This window comes from Cyprinodon tularosa, unplaced genomic scaffold (genome assembly GCF_016077235.1).
Source record: "Cyprinodon tularosa strain WSP-4 unplaced genomic scaffold, ASM1607723v1 ctg256, whole genome shotgun sequence".
NCBI classification, from domain to species: Eukaryota; Metazoa; Chordata; class Actinopteri; order Cyprinodontiformes; family Cyprinodontidae; genus Cyprinodon; species Cyprinodon tularosa.
In genome coordinates, this window is record NW_024038950.1 from 517,368 (window position 1) to 536,932 (window position 19,565).

The 19,565-nt window shown below is 38.0% G+C and overlaps 1 protein-coding gene across 1 annotated transcript in view; it reads left to right on the forward strand.

Annotated features, from left to right (window-relative positions):
- Positions 1–256: 256 nt before the first annotated feature.
- The window catches only part of LOC119785680 (calcium-binding protein 8-like), a 50,579-nt gene continuing 31,270 nt past the window's right edge, over positions 257–19,565 (forward strand). Inside the window, exons 1-2 of the mRNA XM_038288444.1 lie at positions 257–991; positions 18,008–18,132. Coding sequence (XP_038144372.1) covers positions 18,015–18,132 — 118 coding nt within the window. The 5' untranslated portion in view covers positions 257–991; positions 18,008–18,014. The remainder of the gene's footprint in view (positions 992–18,007; positions 18,133–19,565) is intronic.

Genomic DNA, 19,565 nt, shown 5'->3' on the forward strand with positions numbered 1-19,565 from the left:
GTGGTAAGGTACCTAAAAACAGAATCAAGATTCAATGAAGATGGGGAGAAAGATAAAGATTAGAATAAGGAAGGGAAAAAAGAGGTCTAAACACTGCATCATATACTGCCTCTGATGTCATTTCCTAAACACCATAATTGGACATCAATGCTTCATCCAGCTGTGAAGAATGGCTAAATGAAAACACATTCACCAAAATACACACCCCCAGAGAGAGAGAGAGAGAGAGAGAGAGGTTGGTACTTTACTGATCCACTTAAACCTTAATTGCTCGGACCTCGCGGTCTCTCCTCCTCCTCCCTTCCTTCAAGTCACTCACAGACACACCTGAGATGAGCTCCCTCTGACAATCAGCCGCTGGTTGGTCCCAACGTGGCCCCTCCTTCATCGGGCAGGACCAACACATTAAACGGGTTAAATCTGTCACCGGGAGCAGCGGGAGATTCCTTCTCTTTAATCGGCGGCTTGGACGATCTCATCTCCGAGCTTTTCTCCTCTCTATCAGCTGCAGACTGAATTTGAATCCATCAGTAGAGGAGGAAAGATCATCCTCAGCAGCAGAAGACGCAGGAGAAGCAGCGCATCTCAGACACAGACCCGTGGGCGGCTGCGGGTGCGTCCGTCTGGGCAACAAACTGCTGCAAATGTCGGTGCTAAAGAGATTATAGATTCAATTTATTATTTTATGTTGAATTGGGGGGGGGAAATCCAAACAACGTTTTAACCTTAACCAGTTGATATTTTCCAAACAAGTATCTGAAAAGTAAATAGGGGGGCACATGACACACCGGTGGATTCACGGAGCCAGGTCCAACACCCAGACTGAATGAGTCCATCTTGGACTGTTGGACGGACTCCTTCAGAGGACAGGACGGATGCAAACGGACTAAACACATTCCGGCAACTGAAAGCAGCTCCAGCCGCTCAACAACCGGTGCGCTAACGGAACGGGAGGGGACTGTGACTCCGGGGGGAGCAGCTCCTTCTGCAGGTATGGTTCCCTCTGAGTGAGGGCGTTAAAGGTGATGAAGGTGATCACCCCGCAGGTCGCTCCTCCTCACGCCTGCAGACACGGTGATCGTGGCTGCACCTGTTGTGTTGCGCGTGAATGCGTGACGCGCGCGCGCGCTTCTTATCTCATGGCACATCAATACCTCCCTGGCTGCTTGTCTTAATGGCAGGCAGACACGATGTGTGTTCATCCTACTGTTTCAAGGTGTTTCTGACCATTTAGCAAAGGATCCAGGTGTGCGCGGCTCGCGTCACTACGCGCTGCGTGGGTTTGATCGATGTGATTAGGTGATTATAGGTCCATCACGCACCATAAGTGTAATTATAGTGTAATTGTCTCAGGACGCAGCGGGGTGTGAAGCACTCCATCATATATAATGCTTGGTGGCTTCATCAGCGGCTCTGATGTTCTGCTTGTTGCAGCTCGTCTCTGATAAATGGAGACTGACTGCAGTCCAAACCCCAACAGCATTCACTGACAGAGCCAGGTGCTCCTAACTCCACACTTCATGGTCAGATCTGCCACCTGCTTTGCACAGACTCATCATCTGATGCCAAGCTGGGGACGCTCCTGAGGGTAACTGGTGGATATATGTCCTCTAGGAAACCGAGTTTGCAGGTGCAAGCCAATTTTTTTTCTTCTTTAAGCGTGGGTGGGTGAGTAGGAGAGAGGGAGGGGTTGTTATTTTGCACATATATTTTTGACATGTAGCGGCAGATTGAAGTTTCTGAGACACCAGCTGTGTTTCCTTTATCTGTGCATGCATCAGACCATGATGTCCAGTCTTTTTCTCCCTGTCAGTGAAATATGTCCTTGTCATTTCAGACCAGTAGAACAGTAGATCACTTTTATCAGGGTTTATTTCTTTTATCTGATCATTAATACAATACAGTGCATTGTGGTAATCCACAGGGTTTGATTTTAGGACCAATACCTTTCAGCCATAATCTTGGGACGACTAAAACAAGCTGTCAAGCATTTTAAGGACATTTAAATCTGTTTTGTTTGTTTTTTTAATCTGCAGCAGAATATTGAAGCTACAAGATGGAAGATAGTAGTTGCATTTCCCTTTTATTTGCAGATGCATCAGCCCATGATGCTTATATTCTCTCCATCATCAGGTTATTGCCATTTCAGACACAAGGACAGTGACTCACCCTAATCTGGAATTAATCAACTGGTTTGATTGTTTTTGTTTTAATTAGCATAAATTAAAAACCTATCAAATGAACTTGGGGTCCAGAAGGGGTTGATTTTCTAAGGCATCATCAGGAGAAATTACATACATTTCAAAAGCCGATGACGAATCACTTAATGTTCCCAATTAATTTAATTTGCCCTGATTAGGCATAACATTATGACCAGCTGCCAAAGGCTGTAGCTACTTATACATGCCTAAAATTTCCCCCCGATCTGATTTAAATCTTAGTTGATGGGAAATGCTAAATCTCTGTTTATGCGGAAACTAATAAATTGATCCTGATCATGACATGGATACATGTATGAAGCGTTTCATCACATCCATCAACACATTAGTAGCAGAAGAAGAAGCTCCTTTTTTATAAACAAACCCGTATCGCTCATCCTCAAATTCAGCTACTCTTTTTGCCTGCCCAACACTTTATTTTTGTGCCTGTTAATGTAGTTTTTAATCATTATGGATCTGTGTCATATATTTGTATCCTTACTTTCTTTTTGGTGGTTATTTTATTAAAGTTAAGGCTCAGCAGTAACTTAAGCTAATGATAATTTGCTACAGAGGTAGAGGGGATGAAGTCATGCTTATCTAGATATTACATTTAGTGCCACCTCCTTTAACCAGGAGCAGTAGCCAGTGGATGATGGTTAGGAGTAAAGAGACAAATGTCACGCTGACGTTGCATCCGTGCAGTGGAGATTATTTTACTCCAAAGATCCCAATGAGTGGAATCGGAATGGCAACTCGGATTTAAATCTTTGTTCTGACATGTTTATATGGAACATTTTTGATCTGATCAGGCCTTCAATCCGATTATTTGTGTCCATTTACTTTAAACGTAGCAACAACCTGGTCTCCCTTATGCTCCTAAAAAGGCTCTAACCAATAAAAGGAATTAAGTCATTAAGAGGTAATGCTTCGATTTACAATTTAGATATTTAACTGTTGTTAAACTTTTAGATGATTTTCAACTTTTATTTTAGCTTTAAACATAATTTTTTGTAATAAATTGAATGCTTTATTGACATTTCCATATCTGTAATAATGAACTCCTGCAGCAACTGATGTTAGGCATTAAGTGACCCAGGCTGACCTTCTAGAGAGCCGGCTGTAGGCAGCATACTTAGCGCCTCTCTTGAGGAAATGTTTTTAGAATCCAGGTTTGATGGGTTAGAGTAAGACAGCTGAGATCACAGCTGTGGCATGACTGCCTGTATATGCCCAAGGTGACATCAGTGTGGGACACTGACAATGTGTTGATGTGCAGAAGAGGGAAAGCAAGGACATTGGGAACAATTTGATTTCCTTTTTTTTTTTTATTACTGTTTGCATTCTACAAATCCAGTAAATCACAGTTATATTCTATGTGGCTTGTTAATGTTGCACATGTGCCTCATAAATTTACCCTCCCTCTGTCTTTTGCTTTGTTGTCTGTGGTAAATGATGAATTACAGAGATTTACCTGTGTCTACCTTTGGTGCTTCAACTGATTAGCTGATGTTTCATTGCTTTCATCCGTTAGCAGGAGCCTGTATTGAAAAAGACATGCAGAGCAACCCTCTGTTTTTGTGGCTCGGAATGAAAGACGTGTCTATTTCAATTTATGTGTTACTAATATAACTCTAATATAACTCTAGAGAAGAACCACTGCCTTTAAAAAGTATTAATACTGGTTCCAAACACACACTTCAATTAGTATAATTGGTCAATTATATGACAGAACAGCAGAGGATAGTGGATAATAAGGAAGCAGCAGATGTGAAGAGATGTTTTTTCAAAACGTATACAGATAAAAACCTAAATTTGGCCTAAATACAACAAAAAATCTTTCGGATTTGGTTTATTTTTAGGGATTGATTTTTTTTCTGTACAAAAAAGCTCAGTCTGACCAGATGTAGGATGTCTCTGAGAAGCAATATTCAAACCAAATATTCTAAACTGGATCTACATCTAGGAGGTTTATTCATTCTAATGCATGAACATTTTTAGATCTAAACCCCGGGTCTGCAACCTTTGGGTTCGGGGTCATGTGTAACCCTTCTGCTGAGCTTTGGACAGCAATTACATGAAAAATAGAGTTTTTTTTGTTTTGCTTTATGCGGCATGTACAAAGAAATCCCTCAAAGTATGATACTGGTGTTCATTTTCATGTCATTTTCTAATTACTTAATTTTCTTTAGAGGAAAAAAAATACCTGATGCACTTTGTTGAAAAATCCTAAAGCAATGTTTGCCCTTTTAATTTTTTTTTTTGCTTTTTAATCATAAGACAGAGACAATAGCAGTTTTGATTCTTTAATTTTTTCAATTACTTCAATTTGTTGACTTTTTTTGCTGCAAAATGTTAGAAGTTATCTTTCTTATATTGATCAAGCATTTCTTGCCCACAATGGCTCACAAACACTAAAATTGCTCATTGGATTAAAAAGGTTGCTGAAACCCAGCATAAACCATTCCATTGTTTCTTCAAGGTCATTGTTCTACTGAAAGGTAAACCTCCATTCCATCCAAACTCTTTTGTTCTGTAATTACTGTAGCTCCTTTCATCTTCTTTTTAACTGAAAAGTTTTCCTTCCTCTGTTAAAGACAAACGACCCCACTACATGATGCAGCCTTCTGTCAATCTGCATTTCGCTTATAATCATTTTGCAAATAGGCCAAAAAAAAAATTTTTTTTGTTTTAATCTCAACTGGTCAAAGCACTTTCGTTTTTCATTGTTATCATTTTTTTGTTTGTTTTTTTCTGCTGTAATCTCGCCACTCTTTAATGAGCCTTTTCACACCTTTATTCTTAAAAAATCTTCTTTTTTTCCACTGTGTCTCTGAAATTTCATGATGTTAGTCTTTTTCTTTTTTTCTAAGACAGTTTTTATTTCACTATGTTTTATATGAACATATCAGAATGAAAGAAAATGCCTATAAGAATTGTAGAATTGAATTTTTTTTAAATGAAAAAACGAAATCCAATTGCTTTTCCTTTTACAACTATGCACAGCTTTTTGTTTGTCTTATGTAAATTACAAATTAAATATATTTATGTTTGTTCTTAATGGGAGATGGTTTAAGGGTTATTAATACTTTCGGAAGGCACTGGCTATAAATTGCATGTTTGTCCAATTCTGCCTGAAAGTAGGTCCATGTTGTGGAAGTTTAATTCCTCTGTTATCCTATTAGTGCTGTCTACCTGTGATGTCCTTTGGATGTGCTGCTGGAAAAAAAAGCAGTTTTGACCCCTTTCTGCCATTCCAGTAATGCATTTGTTTCCCTATGGGAATAAAACGAGGAATGTGGAGGGAAAAAAGGCGGATTCTCCTTCTAATGCCTGTTCACAGTCAGTTTTCTTAATTTGAGCCTCTGCTTTGGGTGTAAATTTGTTCTCACAGCAGACTTCAAACTAGGTCCTCTGGTGTGCAAGTGACCCGTAGTTCAAATGTTGTCAGCCAGCCCACTTTTATTCGCTCTTTTTACCCTCTTCCTTCCTTCCATCCTATCCCACCTATCAGCCTGCATACCTGTCTGTCTTTACGCCACACCTTTCACTGCACTCAGGCAATGGAGGCAATGGAGCTTATCAGATGGAGCCTTTCTGCTAAACATTGTGTCTGTCAGCTCTGATGTCCATCTCTTTGACAACATTCAGTGATTTCACAAGTTGGTAAAAAAAAAATAAAAAACAGAATATGGAGAATAGGAGGGAGGATAAGAGAAAGTAACAAACAAAGAAGAATGAATACACATGTGACTGATTTTTGTGATTTTTGTCTACAATGTTTGCTGGATGTTGTCATGAGTGGGTATTTTCTGTAAGGGAACAATTAAAAGAGCAGATGATACCAAAAGAAATTGCTTCCATATGATATGTCTAATTACTTGGTCTCTTAATTCTAATCAATTTTCACACACTGATTAATTTAAAGGGGTCATAGAATGATTCTATAGGGTATTTGGTGCTGGTCCTTAAGGTCTCTGAATAGGGTGTGTAACATTGGTTGGGCTGAAAATGGCATATTTGCTGTTCTATGAGCCCTAATGCAAGCCTGGTTAAAAGCCCCAGAATGAAAGAACAGGTTTTCTTCCTTTTATGGTATGCTAATGAATATTTAGATGAGCTGTGCTCTGATTAGTTGGTTTACAACGAGCAAAGCTGCTGAGCAAAGTCATCATAGCAACATCAACATCAAATTGTTGATATGGTAGGGTGACCAGATTTCCTCTTTTTCCCGGACTTGTCCTACTTTTCATACCTAAAAAAATGTCTGGAGGAATTTCAAGTCGTCCGGGATTTTGGTCGACTACAGTGCAGCAGAACTGAGCCGTCAGCTCCAGGGCTGGTCCAGGAACCCTGGCGACCCAGTGATGGTAGCCTGGTCAACGGCGGCCCCATGTTTCCCCTAGTCTGCCTTACCGGGCAGGGAGGGGGGAGCATACCGTGACCAGGTCGGGTTCGGACCAGCCCCGGAGCTGATAGCTTGGTTAGAATACCAGGTTGGGTCCAGTCAGAGGTCAGCACTCAAAAATGTCCTCTTTTTCAGAAACCCAAATCTGTCCAAGATTTTTGAAAGCTGTATTTGGTAAAATGCTTAGAGCAAATGAAAAGCTGAGCATCAAACTTTGCTAGAATCTTCTGGTAGACAAAAATAATCCATGCCTGTCGAGTCTCCAGATCCTTGGGAAGACTGTGATAATTTTCGCCTTTCTCCGTGCAGCCTGGAAAACTGCATTTACGCCTTTGGTTCTGGCTCATTTTCAATAGAGAAACTGCCTGCTTTGTAATTCTTGTAGAAGTTAACCCAACTGTAGTCTAAACAGCTAAACTGGTGTCTTACATCTACCTCTATTCATGTTCTTGGGCCAGTGAACCAGTGGGCTGGTCTGTATGTCAATTTTGGAACATGACAAAAGTACAGGTCAGAACCAAATAAGGCAACATCCCTGAATTGACGTCAATTCAGGGCTTCGTTTGGATTCACCCATTTTATGGTAGAAATCTAGAATTGTGAGATTTGCATAGAAAGCAGGTGTCGATGGGGTTTGAACTTCTCTGTACGTCCATTTCACCTACTGAACTATCATTATTCATCTATGACAATGTTAACTCGTTTTGCATTCTATCACCCCTTTAAGGTATAATTTGGGATTTTCGGGAAATTTGTTTGAAATTTTAAGTAGCCAGTTAACCCAACAGTCACGTTATAAGAGGAACATGCAAACTCCATTCAAAAAGACCATATAGGTTAGGATTTTAACTAAGGACCTTTTCCCTCAAAGAAACAGTGACAACTGCATCACTGAAAAAATATTGTCTGTAAATAAACCTCATACAACCAATTATCAATAAAAAACAGCCTTTTTTTACTGACATTAAATGAGACAAATCTTTTATTTTTAAGATAATTTATTTCATCCATTCATTATCTGACACGCTTGTCCCAATTAGGGTCGTGAGGGGTTCTGGTGCCTATCTCCAGCTGTCAATGGGCAAGAGGCAGGGTACACCCTGGACAGGTCACCAGTCCATTGCAGGGAAACACAGAGACAAACAGGACCTACAACCGTTCATGCACAAACTCAAACCTAAGGACAATTTTAGAGAAACCAATTAACCTAACAGTCATGTTTTTGGACTGTGGGAGGAAGCCAGAGTGCCCGGAGAGAACCCACACATGCAAACTTGATGTAGAAAGACCCCAGGCCGGGAATCAAACCCAGAACCTTCTTGCTGCAAGGCAGCAGTGCTACCCACTGTGCTACTGAGCAGCCCAATATTTTATCTTACTCAAAATTAGAAGTCTATATACACTACTATGTCTTTTAACAAACCTGGATAGAGACGTCTTGGCTTTGTCAACAATAGACATGTTCACACCCTGATGTAACCACTTTGTGTGTGACATCACAAGAAAACCCTAATAAATTAGGTAAGCATGGGCCTCCACTGGTCTGTTTTACTCTTTTGCGTAGTTCCTTTGTACATGAAGATACCTCAGTCATTCACTCAAACTCTGTAGAGACCAGTTTAAACAGCAAAAGAATGTACAGCCATTGTTCAGGAACAAGATTTTGCTATTTTCCAAAGACAAACATGCTATATTGCATTAAGGTCCATTAATTGCTTTGGCAATAAATCTGGCCAAGCTTGGCTAAGTAACTTTTTATTGGTAGACATTTCCACATGGATTTAGGTCAATGATTTGAAACCATGTTTACTTGTCATTCTAAAAGTCATGTCTGCAGTATGTTGTAGAAAAACAGGACATTATGAATTAAAGGTCCTGTATCATACATCATACCTTTTAAGCCTTTCAAAGTCCCCTTTAGGCTAATACAAGACGATTCTAATCCTTTAAACTATATAGGTATTTATTTGTTATGAAATTTCATTGCTTTATTCAAACTCTGAAGAAAAACACTTCAAAGCCTCCTCTCTCTGTCTGGGAGCCGACCATTTCGTCACACCACTTCTAAAGGCTGAACAAAGATCTCTCATGGCCAAAAAACTGATTTTAAGACTTCAAAATCAGCCTAAAAAGGACAGCAGCTGCCCTGTGAAGATAGATTCTAAAAAAAACAAAAACTTTTTGTAACTCTTTGGCGGTATAATCTTCTAAAATGGCCTAATAGTCGTTTACAGTACTGCAGCACGCTTTTAAAGTAGCTGCTTCCTGGAGGGGACATGCCCAAGTAGTTCTGCTCCAAACACCTGTTTTCACAGGTCAGAGAGGAGCTGCTGCTCAGACAGCTGAACGCAATAGGATTACTCAAAGATGCATGAATCTAGCAAAACACCCCTATGTGCATGATTTTGATGGAGTCAAAAACTAAAATTAAAAAATGATCAAAGAAAAAGTAAAGTATGAATAAAACAATTCCTTTCCCCATATAAGGTTGGAAATATGTGAAATAATACATTTTTGACAAATAGACATTTTTTTTTAAATGACTTTTATGTTTTAAAGGTTTGTCTGGCCATTTGGCTTTGCTTGAAGGGACTTTAAGCAACGGTTTGACTCTACTCTCATTAATTGATGGAAATTGTATATGAAAAATTTAAACTGAGGGAGTCTACTTGTAGAGCTGGAGTCCTAATGCTTTAAATGGTGCTTTATTTGTTAAATCCATAGTAAAAAAAAGTAATTTCAAACAAAAAAACAACACCTGAAGTGATGTTCTTGAAAGATTAACATTCACATTTCTTTAAATTACTGTATAGACAACACAAGACTTTTTTTTATACAGCACACTTTAGTGAGAAAATTCTTAGTGATGTACATGAGGAAAAAATAAAAAACAAAAGTATGTTGCAATGGAATTGAAGCAACACAATTATAGAGAATAAAAGTGGAAAGTTTTTAAATATTAAGTATATGTAAAAAGATTATATATAAAAAAAAATATGAAATGATAAACTGAAAAAAATAAAATTATAAAAAGTGAACCAAAGTTGGACTGGAAAGTCAACTAAAGTCAACTAACAATGTTTGGATGGGACAGCCAAAGGAAACTCTAAAGATATATGTTGTTAATCTTAATTTCAAGCAACTGAGGCTTTACAGCATTTTATTTTTTTTATTGTCATTATACTATCAACAGTACAGAGCAATAAAATGAACTCTCTGCAGTTAACCCATCCTCTTGGGGAGCAGTGAGCTGCCATTGTGCGGCGCCTGGGGCTTTTACAGTTTTCTGGAAATGTATTCCAGATTATCGTTGCAAAAGAAATAGACACTGCTTATCCATGTTTGTTTCTGGTTCTAGGTATACAAAGTAGGTTGGAGACCAAATACCTTAGAGGTCTGAGTAGTTTAAACACTTGGAGCTAAGTCATTCAGTAATTTATAGACTAGCAGAAGTATTTTAAAATCTGTTATCTGAGAGATGGGGATCCAGTGTAAACACTTTACAACTGGGGTGTTGTGCTCCACCATCTTAATTTTGGTGAGGATGCTGGCAGCAGCTTTCTTGATCCGCTGCAGCTGTCTGACCGACCTATAGGCAGACCTGTGAAAACGCTAATGCAGTCATAAGTTACTAAAGATGAACGTATTGATTTTGTTGTTGTTTTTTTAAGATCCTTAGTCCTTTAATCCTGGAGACCTTCTGTGATAGAAGACTAACTTTGTTAATGTATTTTTGTGCCCCTTAAGGACCAGGTCTGAGTTCATACACTTAGATTTTAAGCCTGGCTGGTGGTTTTAAGTTGTACTAACTGAAATTATTATCTAACTTTTAAACACTCTTCTTTTTGTCCCAAAAAATATTAATTCAGTTTTGTTTTGACTCGGCTATGCCTTGATTTCTTTTGTACATTCATCCACTGCTTAAATGGGTTCATAGTCACATGGAAATATGGAGATGCATAGCTGTGTGTCATCTAAATAGTTTTTGGTAACGTTTGTTGTTGTAGTTAGGGGGGAAATGAAAACCCATTCTAAAATAGATTTTTGTGGTCCCTGATGTAAAGTTACCTACAGACGCATCATTGCCCGACAATAACCGGATAATAGCGGATTTACTACTTTATACTACATTTCGCAATCTCTTCTTCTCCTTTTACCCAGTCTGTGACTAAATAATGTCTTTAGCCCCATTGCGGCTAAAAACGTAAAATAAATCAACTATTATTCACATTTGGAATTAAAGCTAAGCTCAATAATCAAACTAGGCTATTGGGGCGACAGTGGCGTCAGATTAAGGAGTTTAACCTTCAACTGGAGGGTTGTTAGTTCAAGCCCCAGAGCCAGCTTTTAGTGTTGTTGTGTCCTTGGGCAAGTCACTTCATCCACATTGCCTACTGATGGTGATCATAGGGCGCAGTGGTGCCAGTGCCCTAGGGCAGCTTTGGCTACAATGTAGCTTGCCACCATCAGTGTGTGCGTGAATGAATCCTGACTTGAAAAAGCACTATATAAGTACAGGCCATTATTACTATCAAGTTGCTCATGCACCACTTAAACCCGCATGTAAATTGCATGACATAATAAAACCTATAATAAAACCATAAAAAAACATAATAAAGCCCAGAAGCTCCTAGTTTTTAATGTTTGACCTTGTAATTTATTCCTTATGTTTATTTGTACCATTTTACAACAAAAATAATAAGAACATTTCAGTATCATTCTTTTGTTGATCTTAATATTTCTATGTACTTGAAACATAAATAAAGCTCTCTGTAAACATATTAACTCTCTGCACGCATATTTACATAAACATTTAATAGCAAATGTGGTTTAATTTAATTTCGTTTTTTCCAGTTATGTAACTGTTTGTAGTCACAAATAAAATTGAAAATATTTGTTGGCATAAACTGTAAAAATAATATATGAATTTATACGAAGAATTTAGTGGGTACTGAATGTTGTGAAGTTAGCGTAGCATAAAAAAAGTCTGTTTTAGAAAGAAGACAGGTGAAAATGTAGAGTAACAATCTAATCATGGCACCGACTGCATCAAAGTTGCTCAGGCATCAATGTCAGTGTCTTTTAAAGGTTAAAGCACTGAGAATGAAGTTTACAGCTTGATTTCTGATATTTTTTAAATGTTTTTTTAAGGAGCGCAATCTTCTAAATATGGCAGATGTTTGTTATGCCATTTACTTTTTTCTACAATGGGTTCAGAACACACTTTGCACCAAAACCAAACGCATGACCAAACCTACTCTTTAGTCCAGTTGATGTGTCACCCCTTTTTAATGTACAAGAGATGGATAAATGATTAAATAATCAAATGAAATTCTTTAACTTTATACCTACAATTGGCAAAATAATCTGGGTGATAAAGGATCTTCATGTTTTCAATGTAAGTTTGCATATTTTCAACCCTGATGTTAGGATTTTTTTTTTAGTATTGCCCATGTTAAATCCTAGCTTTACATACCTGTTAGGCATAAAGACTAATGTTTTCCTAGAAGTTTCTGAAGTTTAGACAGTTTTCTGTCAGTGTGCATTTACTTTGTCTTTGACAATGTGCCTTATCTCAATACGCTGGAGCCAGTGATGATTCCTCATTTACAAACAACATGTCTAAAATGTAATTATGTGACAGGATAAAAAGCTTCTGTTTTTTCTATTATTCTGGGCCACCTTCCTACCCATCTTGTCTGAGTAAGATTCAATTCTGTTCAATTCTCTTCAAACATGTTTCATAGTGACTTGATATAAATAAATTGGAAAGTATTATTTATAGTATTTGTTCCCAATGATCTTTTCCAGGAAAGAATCCATGAGAGAACACTTAAAGTTGTAAATACTTAGCCCTCCTTTTTATAAAGGGACAAAATTCAAAATAGCTAATCCAAGCAAACCAACAATATTATTGAGATAATTTATCACGGTAAACGCTCAGTTACTTATTGGTGAAGACATTTTAGGATCAGATCTGGCGTGGTTATAGTTTCAGAAACAGAACCATATTCAAACTCAGGTTTACAATAATTTCTTGTAAATATTTTGTACATCTGCCCTAAAGGTGGTAGCTTGGACACTCAACAAACCGGCACCCTATGGAAGGATATTTAGCATGGGAAAATGCATTCTGCTTGTGATTCATTCAGTAGTTCATCAATGTGAATTTAAAAAAAATAATCTTCAAAGCATTCAAATCCTTAAGTAAAAACACTCCTGTCTGACAAAAACAGCTCACCTTACCTTAGGCTCTGTGGAAAGTGGATATGATCCTGGGACCATTGCTGCAGGGTCTGCTGGATTTAAGGACTCTGACAGCTTTGCTTGGCTTCGAAAGTGAAAAAAATACATAGACTTGCTCTGTAAAATCTCTGTCCACCATGTTGAGGTGACACTGACAACCAGCATATGTGATGATGTGGCACAGCATTTCACCCTCCATGCATTTTTACTATTAGGTTCAAAGGATTAGAAAAGAAGAAAGCAAAAGTGCATGGGAATTGACATGAAGATATTTTCTGATTGGTCCCCGAACATCAACACGGTTACTGATACCGACAGAATAAACAGAATAAGGCAGATCAATATTCAGTTCACACAGAAAGTGCATGGCAAAATGGTATGGAGGAAAATAAGTCATTAGAAAGTACAGTAAAGCGCTCAGAATTCAGTTCATGTAGGATCTCTAGCCGAACCGAAAGGGATCAATCCTGTTTCAGACTGGCTTTTCTTTGCTTAAAAATGTATAATGTAATATGGTCTGTGATCAGCAATAGTAACTTATGTTTTATTTCAGGAATTCTGGAATTAAAAGTAGGATTGAGAGTATTGGTCAAGAAAGTAAAGAATTTTTACCATGATTATGCTTTAAATTGATAGAATTACAGTTGTACCAGTATTTATTTATCTTTATTTTATTTTTTTCCAAGAAAACCCATTCTAAAATTGTAGATGAAAAGTTATAGGTTAATCAGAGGAGTGATAAGATTCTATTAGAACGTATGCCTGCAGGTGTGGCTACTCTTTTTTACAACTCACCTAGTAAGGTGAACCACCAGTTCAATTAGATTTAGTCAGTGGCTCTTGTGTGTCTTAGGCTTAAGTACAGAGTTAAATCTTTCTTTCCTAAATGCAAGTTGTTGTTTTTTTGCAGATGACTTAACCATTTCGACAGATTCCCACCAAACTAATACCTTAGCTTTTTCATTGCTATCCACATAGACAGTGTACCGGCGCTGTACATAACCTGTTAGATCTGCAGCTCTTCAAACATCCGAACACTGTAGAATTAATACTAGTTCAAACCTAACCACATGAATAAATCCAGAATAGACATATGTGGATTTCCCCTTTCATAATGAGTTTTGTTCTAATCTGTTTTATATCTACAGCAGCCATCACTCATCACTGACATAAGAATAGTTTTTAAACCATACAGTGAGATACCACAGAGCAAAGGCTACAGGACGTTTAAGTCTAGTTTTACAAAATCAGATGTTATGTTTTCTGTAAATCAAATCGAAACCCTAATGTCAAATGTGACGAAGGATGAATCTGTACCATCCTATATTTTCAAATGGGAATTTATTGAGTAAAAAATTTGTCAGCACTTTATTTGATTTGGAAAATCTCAAAGCAAGGTTTCCGAAATGAATGAATAACTATAACTGGCAAATAGAAATTGACAATGTTGTCTACTAAACTAAATATTTATCTACAAAAAAAACAAAACAAGGACGCTTATGTTAGATCAGGGCAACATCGATAGAGGAAGGGAAAGGAGCTCTTCCTTTTGTTGTTGCTTAGTAAACATGAGACGGAAAATAAATTCGATAACGAGCTTATTTATAAATGGGCAGATTAAATCCAATCGTTCTGTGATTACTGAAGGAGCTGCATCCTTTCAGTCTATTTCTATCCTTTAATTTCCAACGTTATTCTAAATTCTATACTCTGCAACCTTTTCTCCTGATGACACAAATATATTTTTTGACTTAATACAACATCCAATTCCCTGCATTGACATTGATTTTTCTCACCTCTACAGATATATCTATGACTAATCTTGAATCTATAGAAGGTTTATTATCAAACAAATGAGAGTGAGGACCTTACAGCCGACTTAACTTTTTATTTTTTTTGAATGCTCTTAAAGAAACCTTTTTCTAATGATGACAGAAGCCATAAATAATCTCTATGTCCTGATTAAAAGAAGCAGGGCATTAGAACCATCATTCGTAAACCCAGTAAGGACCAAACTATGACAAGTTAAAACTCATCTCATCATTAAATATAGATTATGAAACTTTTACTTCGGCTTTTTTTCCAACAGATAAGAAACAAACATGCATCAAAAATATAATTGAAAGAGGAAAATATGAAACAAAATATATGGAAAGTAATGATGAAATGTTGATCTAGAATGAATGTATTGGTATTTGGGGGTATTCGTTTATTTGGCATGATTTGTTTAACATAAAAGGAATCCTTATATACATGTATTTATCCATCATACTATCTATTTATCCTAAACAAAGCCAAATATAAAAACCATGTTTATATAGACACACTGCTACACAAACATAGTGTATGCGTGTCCTTCAGCACAGCTGTCCGGAGCTATTTTCCTACTCTGGGTAGTTTTCTTATTGTTGACCCCATGAAAGGTGAAGGATAGAATCGGGAGGTAGGAGCTGCATTAAAAGTATTGGGAAGGAGCCCATTTATAGTCCTTGCTCATTTAGAATTGAAGCTACTCTTATTTTCAATCAATAGATTTACTTTTAGTTAAAGTTATGGTAAAGTTTGGAACAACGCTGCCAGAATCGAAATTGGAATCTGACAGTGCTGAATCTGTGCGGAATCTGTGCTGAGAATTAATGATTAGGGTGATGGCAAGGAGGCATTCCTGCCTCAAGACTTAAAACCCATCAAAATTATTTGAAAAGCCAGTGGATACGTTCAAAAGCTGATAATAGGTTCATATTGATGTGCCTCAAAAGATTTTTTTATTATTATTACTGAAAAGGATATAGTGGGTAATTTGTTTTGATAAAGATCTAAAAAAAAAAAATATTTTTTTATATATACACTTTATGTTTACAAAAAACAAATAATTGTTTCAGTAACGATAAAAAATAATATTTTTTTTTTGTAGCAAGACTCATTCCATCCTTTTTTATGTGTTTCTTTGTATGACAATATATAATTCCCCCATTACAAAAATACTTTTTAGTCCAATAAGTAGCTCCTACATGTCTAAAATATCAGAACTCCTTGCACCTTCTTAGTAGGCAATGTCAGTGCTAGTCATTGCTTCTGGATAAACAAGAAGAAAGTATACTAATACTCTTCACTAGTATGCAAGCGAACAATACCCACAAAGTAGCTGCTGTGGGAACTGGAAACACATTGCAGACAAACAGCCTCTGATGTCTTACAGTTAATTGTTAAATAAAGAGTGCTACTACAATTGAAGAGACCTTCACAGCCTGAAATCCATGGACACACATAAGCTACACTTTACCGGCTTTGTAAAGGAAGTCAGAGCTCTTCGTGTGAATAAGAAGGTTCAGGCTACTGGTAGATTAAATAATACCATAACTGGAGCCTCCTTTCAACATACGTTAATTAACACCTCAGTTCTGTATACGTCTTTACTTTTGGAGATTTCCAAATGTGTCGTTAAAGGTGCTGTGTTTAGCCAATTTGTGCATATTCCTTATGTTTATGCTTCATCTTTCCTTTTCCCCTCCTGCTCCTCCTGTGCAGTGCTTGTTTACCCAAGGGGAGCCCACCCACTATTATTGGTAATATATGACTGAAAGCCTTAAATGTATTGAAGGATTTAAATGTGTGCTTTGTCTCTAGAATAGATGCATGTCTCTGTGTGTGACCTGAGTGAGTTCAGTGTTTACGTGAGGCACGTTTAGCCCAGTAGCAGAGGGAGTGAAGAGCAAATTTCCTTGGAGTTTGTGAGCTGTGTACATGTTAATACCCTTTTACATACACACCAACAAACTGTGCTTTTTATCACTGTCTCATTCAGAGACTGTGTTTTCACACCTGGTGCCCTTTGCAGATCATCAAAGCAGACTTTTTTTTTAACACTCACCACAGCCTTTTCTTCCTTTGGCTGTGATCCTAAGATCCCAAAAAAAAAAATCAGGTCAAAATTTTGTTTTGCAAGAAGATAAGCGAGACAGTTTTAATCACTTTAGATGAGACCCTTTGCCATCTTTTCATTCCTGGTAGATGCTGACTAAAAAAATCCTCTGGATTTCTTTCCCTCCCACTAACTCGCCTATCATTCTACCCCTCAACTCAACATCTGAAATTAGGAGGAATACAGCATGAAGCGTATCATCAAAATGTCAGAATGTTACATGCGGAGAACCCTCAGCAGGACAACTCTGGCAAATCAAAGAAGAGCTGCTCTGATCATGCAATAGCTGAGGCAGCTACAGCACTGACACCTTTACAAGGCCTGAGGTTTCATGTCAAGGTGCCGTGTGGCGCCTTGGTGTGGCAGTTGAGATCGTCCTGGGGGACAGGGAGCCATTGGATTTGACAGGGAAGGTTAGAGGAAACAACAGCTCACATGAATCTCTCTTCTTTTAAACATGAAGTAGCAGAAAGGTGGAGAGAGATTTCCCAAACCAAGTAGTCTGATAGAATGATTTAGAAGAAACAAGATATCATTTTTAACAGTTTGTAAATCACAATCAGAGGGCCTTTATTTCTCTTTGTAAAGAGCACAACAACTTTGTTGCATAACAACCCATTCAAAGGTGCCTGGTGCTGCAGTCTTACAGTTATGTAAATCCCTTTATTTTCCCACAATGCGGAAATTCGTTCTCTGCATTTTGACACATCCCCTTGGGGAGCAGCGGGATGCCACTGTGTGGCGCCCGGGGAGCACAAAGGGGACAAAGGCCAAATTATGCTTCTGACGCATAGCCTCTGCAACCGGGTTAAGGGTTTTGCTTAGGAACCCAGAGTGGAGGGAGTGGGGATTGAACTTGGTACTTGCAAACTTACTTCCAACCTTACTTGTGGATTTTCCCTGCACTTTGGTTAGAATTCAATATATTGCCCTCCCTTATTTTATTGGCTCCACAATTGTATGTAATCTTTAATTTAAGGAAGTTTTGGAACTATCAACAAATGATATAATGCAAATATTTTACAATATAGGGCTTACGATATTATTTCTAACATTAAAGGGGAACTTTGCAGGATAACCACCCATCTCAGCTAAATTAGTATATTTTACACTTTAAAGTCTGACAAAACAGTAAATTTGCTTCACTATGTATGCATCTTTGCTTGCTACTGATTTGTATTTATTTTCACATAATATTTCACAATTATGTGTGACATTTCTTTTGCTTTGCAGGGAAACAATGCCATTCCATCATGTGCGGGCAGGCCTGCTCTATCCGGACAACTACCTGAGCAGCTCCCTGACTGAGGGCAGCGAAGCCTTCCAGCTCACCAGCCTCTCCACTGAGGAGCTGGGAGGTGAGTGTCCCAACCCTGCAGAGAGAGGCGCAAGGAGGAATGTGTGGATGCAGAACAAAGTGTGAGGTACAGACAATTAATGGGCCGTTGGTGGAACAATGCCGTTACAACGCTCCAATTCTCTAGAGGTGAAGATTTTCCATTTAGCCATTCTGTCAGAGCTTGACTGGATGCATTGGTTTCCAATTATGGAGCTTAGGAAATAAAATCAGTCAGACAACTCAGAAGGAAGTGGAGCTTGACAGCAGAGTAGTGTATCTATAGTCGTACCCTAATTAGCTCCCCATTCATATTTTATCTTGCATGAAAATTGATGTTACCAGTCCCCCCCCAAATTTGGTTTGATGTAGTGTGAACATAAATAATCAAAGCTAAAGTGGAGCCATTTTCTCTGTACTTAACCAAGCAAAAAAAGACTTCCTGGGCTTTATTTCTTAAGGTTCTGGCCATTCCCTACAATCAGTCATGGTGACATTAAACCTAACAAAGCAAATTTTGATTCACTGCGGAGCTCAGCAGCCTTTCTCTTAAATTGGGTCATATGGTGAAACAAACATTAGCAAGCTCACAAGCAGGCTGCAAACAAATCTTAAGATTTGCACACAAAAAAATGAAAGAAAGAAAACAAAGCTGGAGAGGAAAACTTAAAGATCAGTCAGGATATAAACATCCTCTGTGGAAAGAAGATGGGCTCTCTGGTTCAGCTTTGATTACCACATCCTGCAGGGATTGATTGGCCTCACAGTTTGACTTCTGGAGCATTAAATACAACAACACTATTACTCTGAAGTTCAGTGTTAATATCACATAAAGTTTTGGCTGTTGTGAAGACTTTATTAACTACGAGTATTTTCTAGGCAACCACCTTGATACCGTGATAAATAGTTATAATAGAGGGTCAGAGGAACAAAATAACTAAAGCAAACGGTAGTTTGTCTTGATATCAGCTTCAGTTGGAGATGCATGGTTCATTCTGTGCTTTCTTTTCAAAGCAAAGACTTCCAGCATGCAATGAGCACATGCCCTGTTTTTGCAAGGGGGTTGCTTAAACAGCTAATCCTTCCATAGTGTGAGGACTGAGCATGAAAGTGTGTCTAGAAGTCTGACTGCTTGTTGTTTGTGTTTATACATGAGGCGCTGCTGCAGTTTGAATGAATGCTCTCTGCGCTTTGCTATGAAGTATTTTGTTGTACAAATCTTTTAATCCATTTTCCCTGTTGCATGAATTGACTCAGCCCAGTTCACAAAGACAGTTATTGTGCACCAAAAACTGAGCTTCTGCACTGACTCAAATATGTCATTATGAATGGTCTGTTTCAGGGGACCTGGATCGCTGCAGATCTTCTATAAACTCTTATTGTACATTTTTCTCCATTTCTGTCATTATGTAAAATTTAAAATTCTCAATGTGTTTAAACCAGCACTGTGTGCTG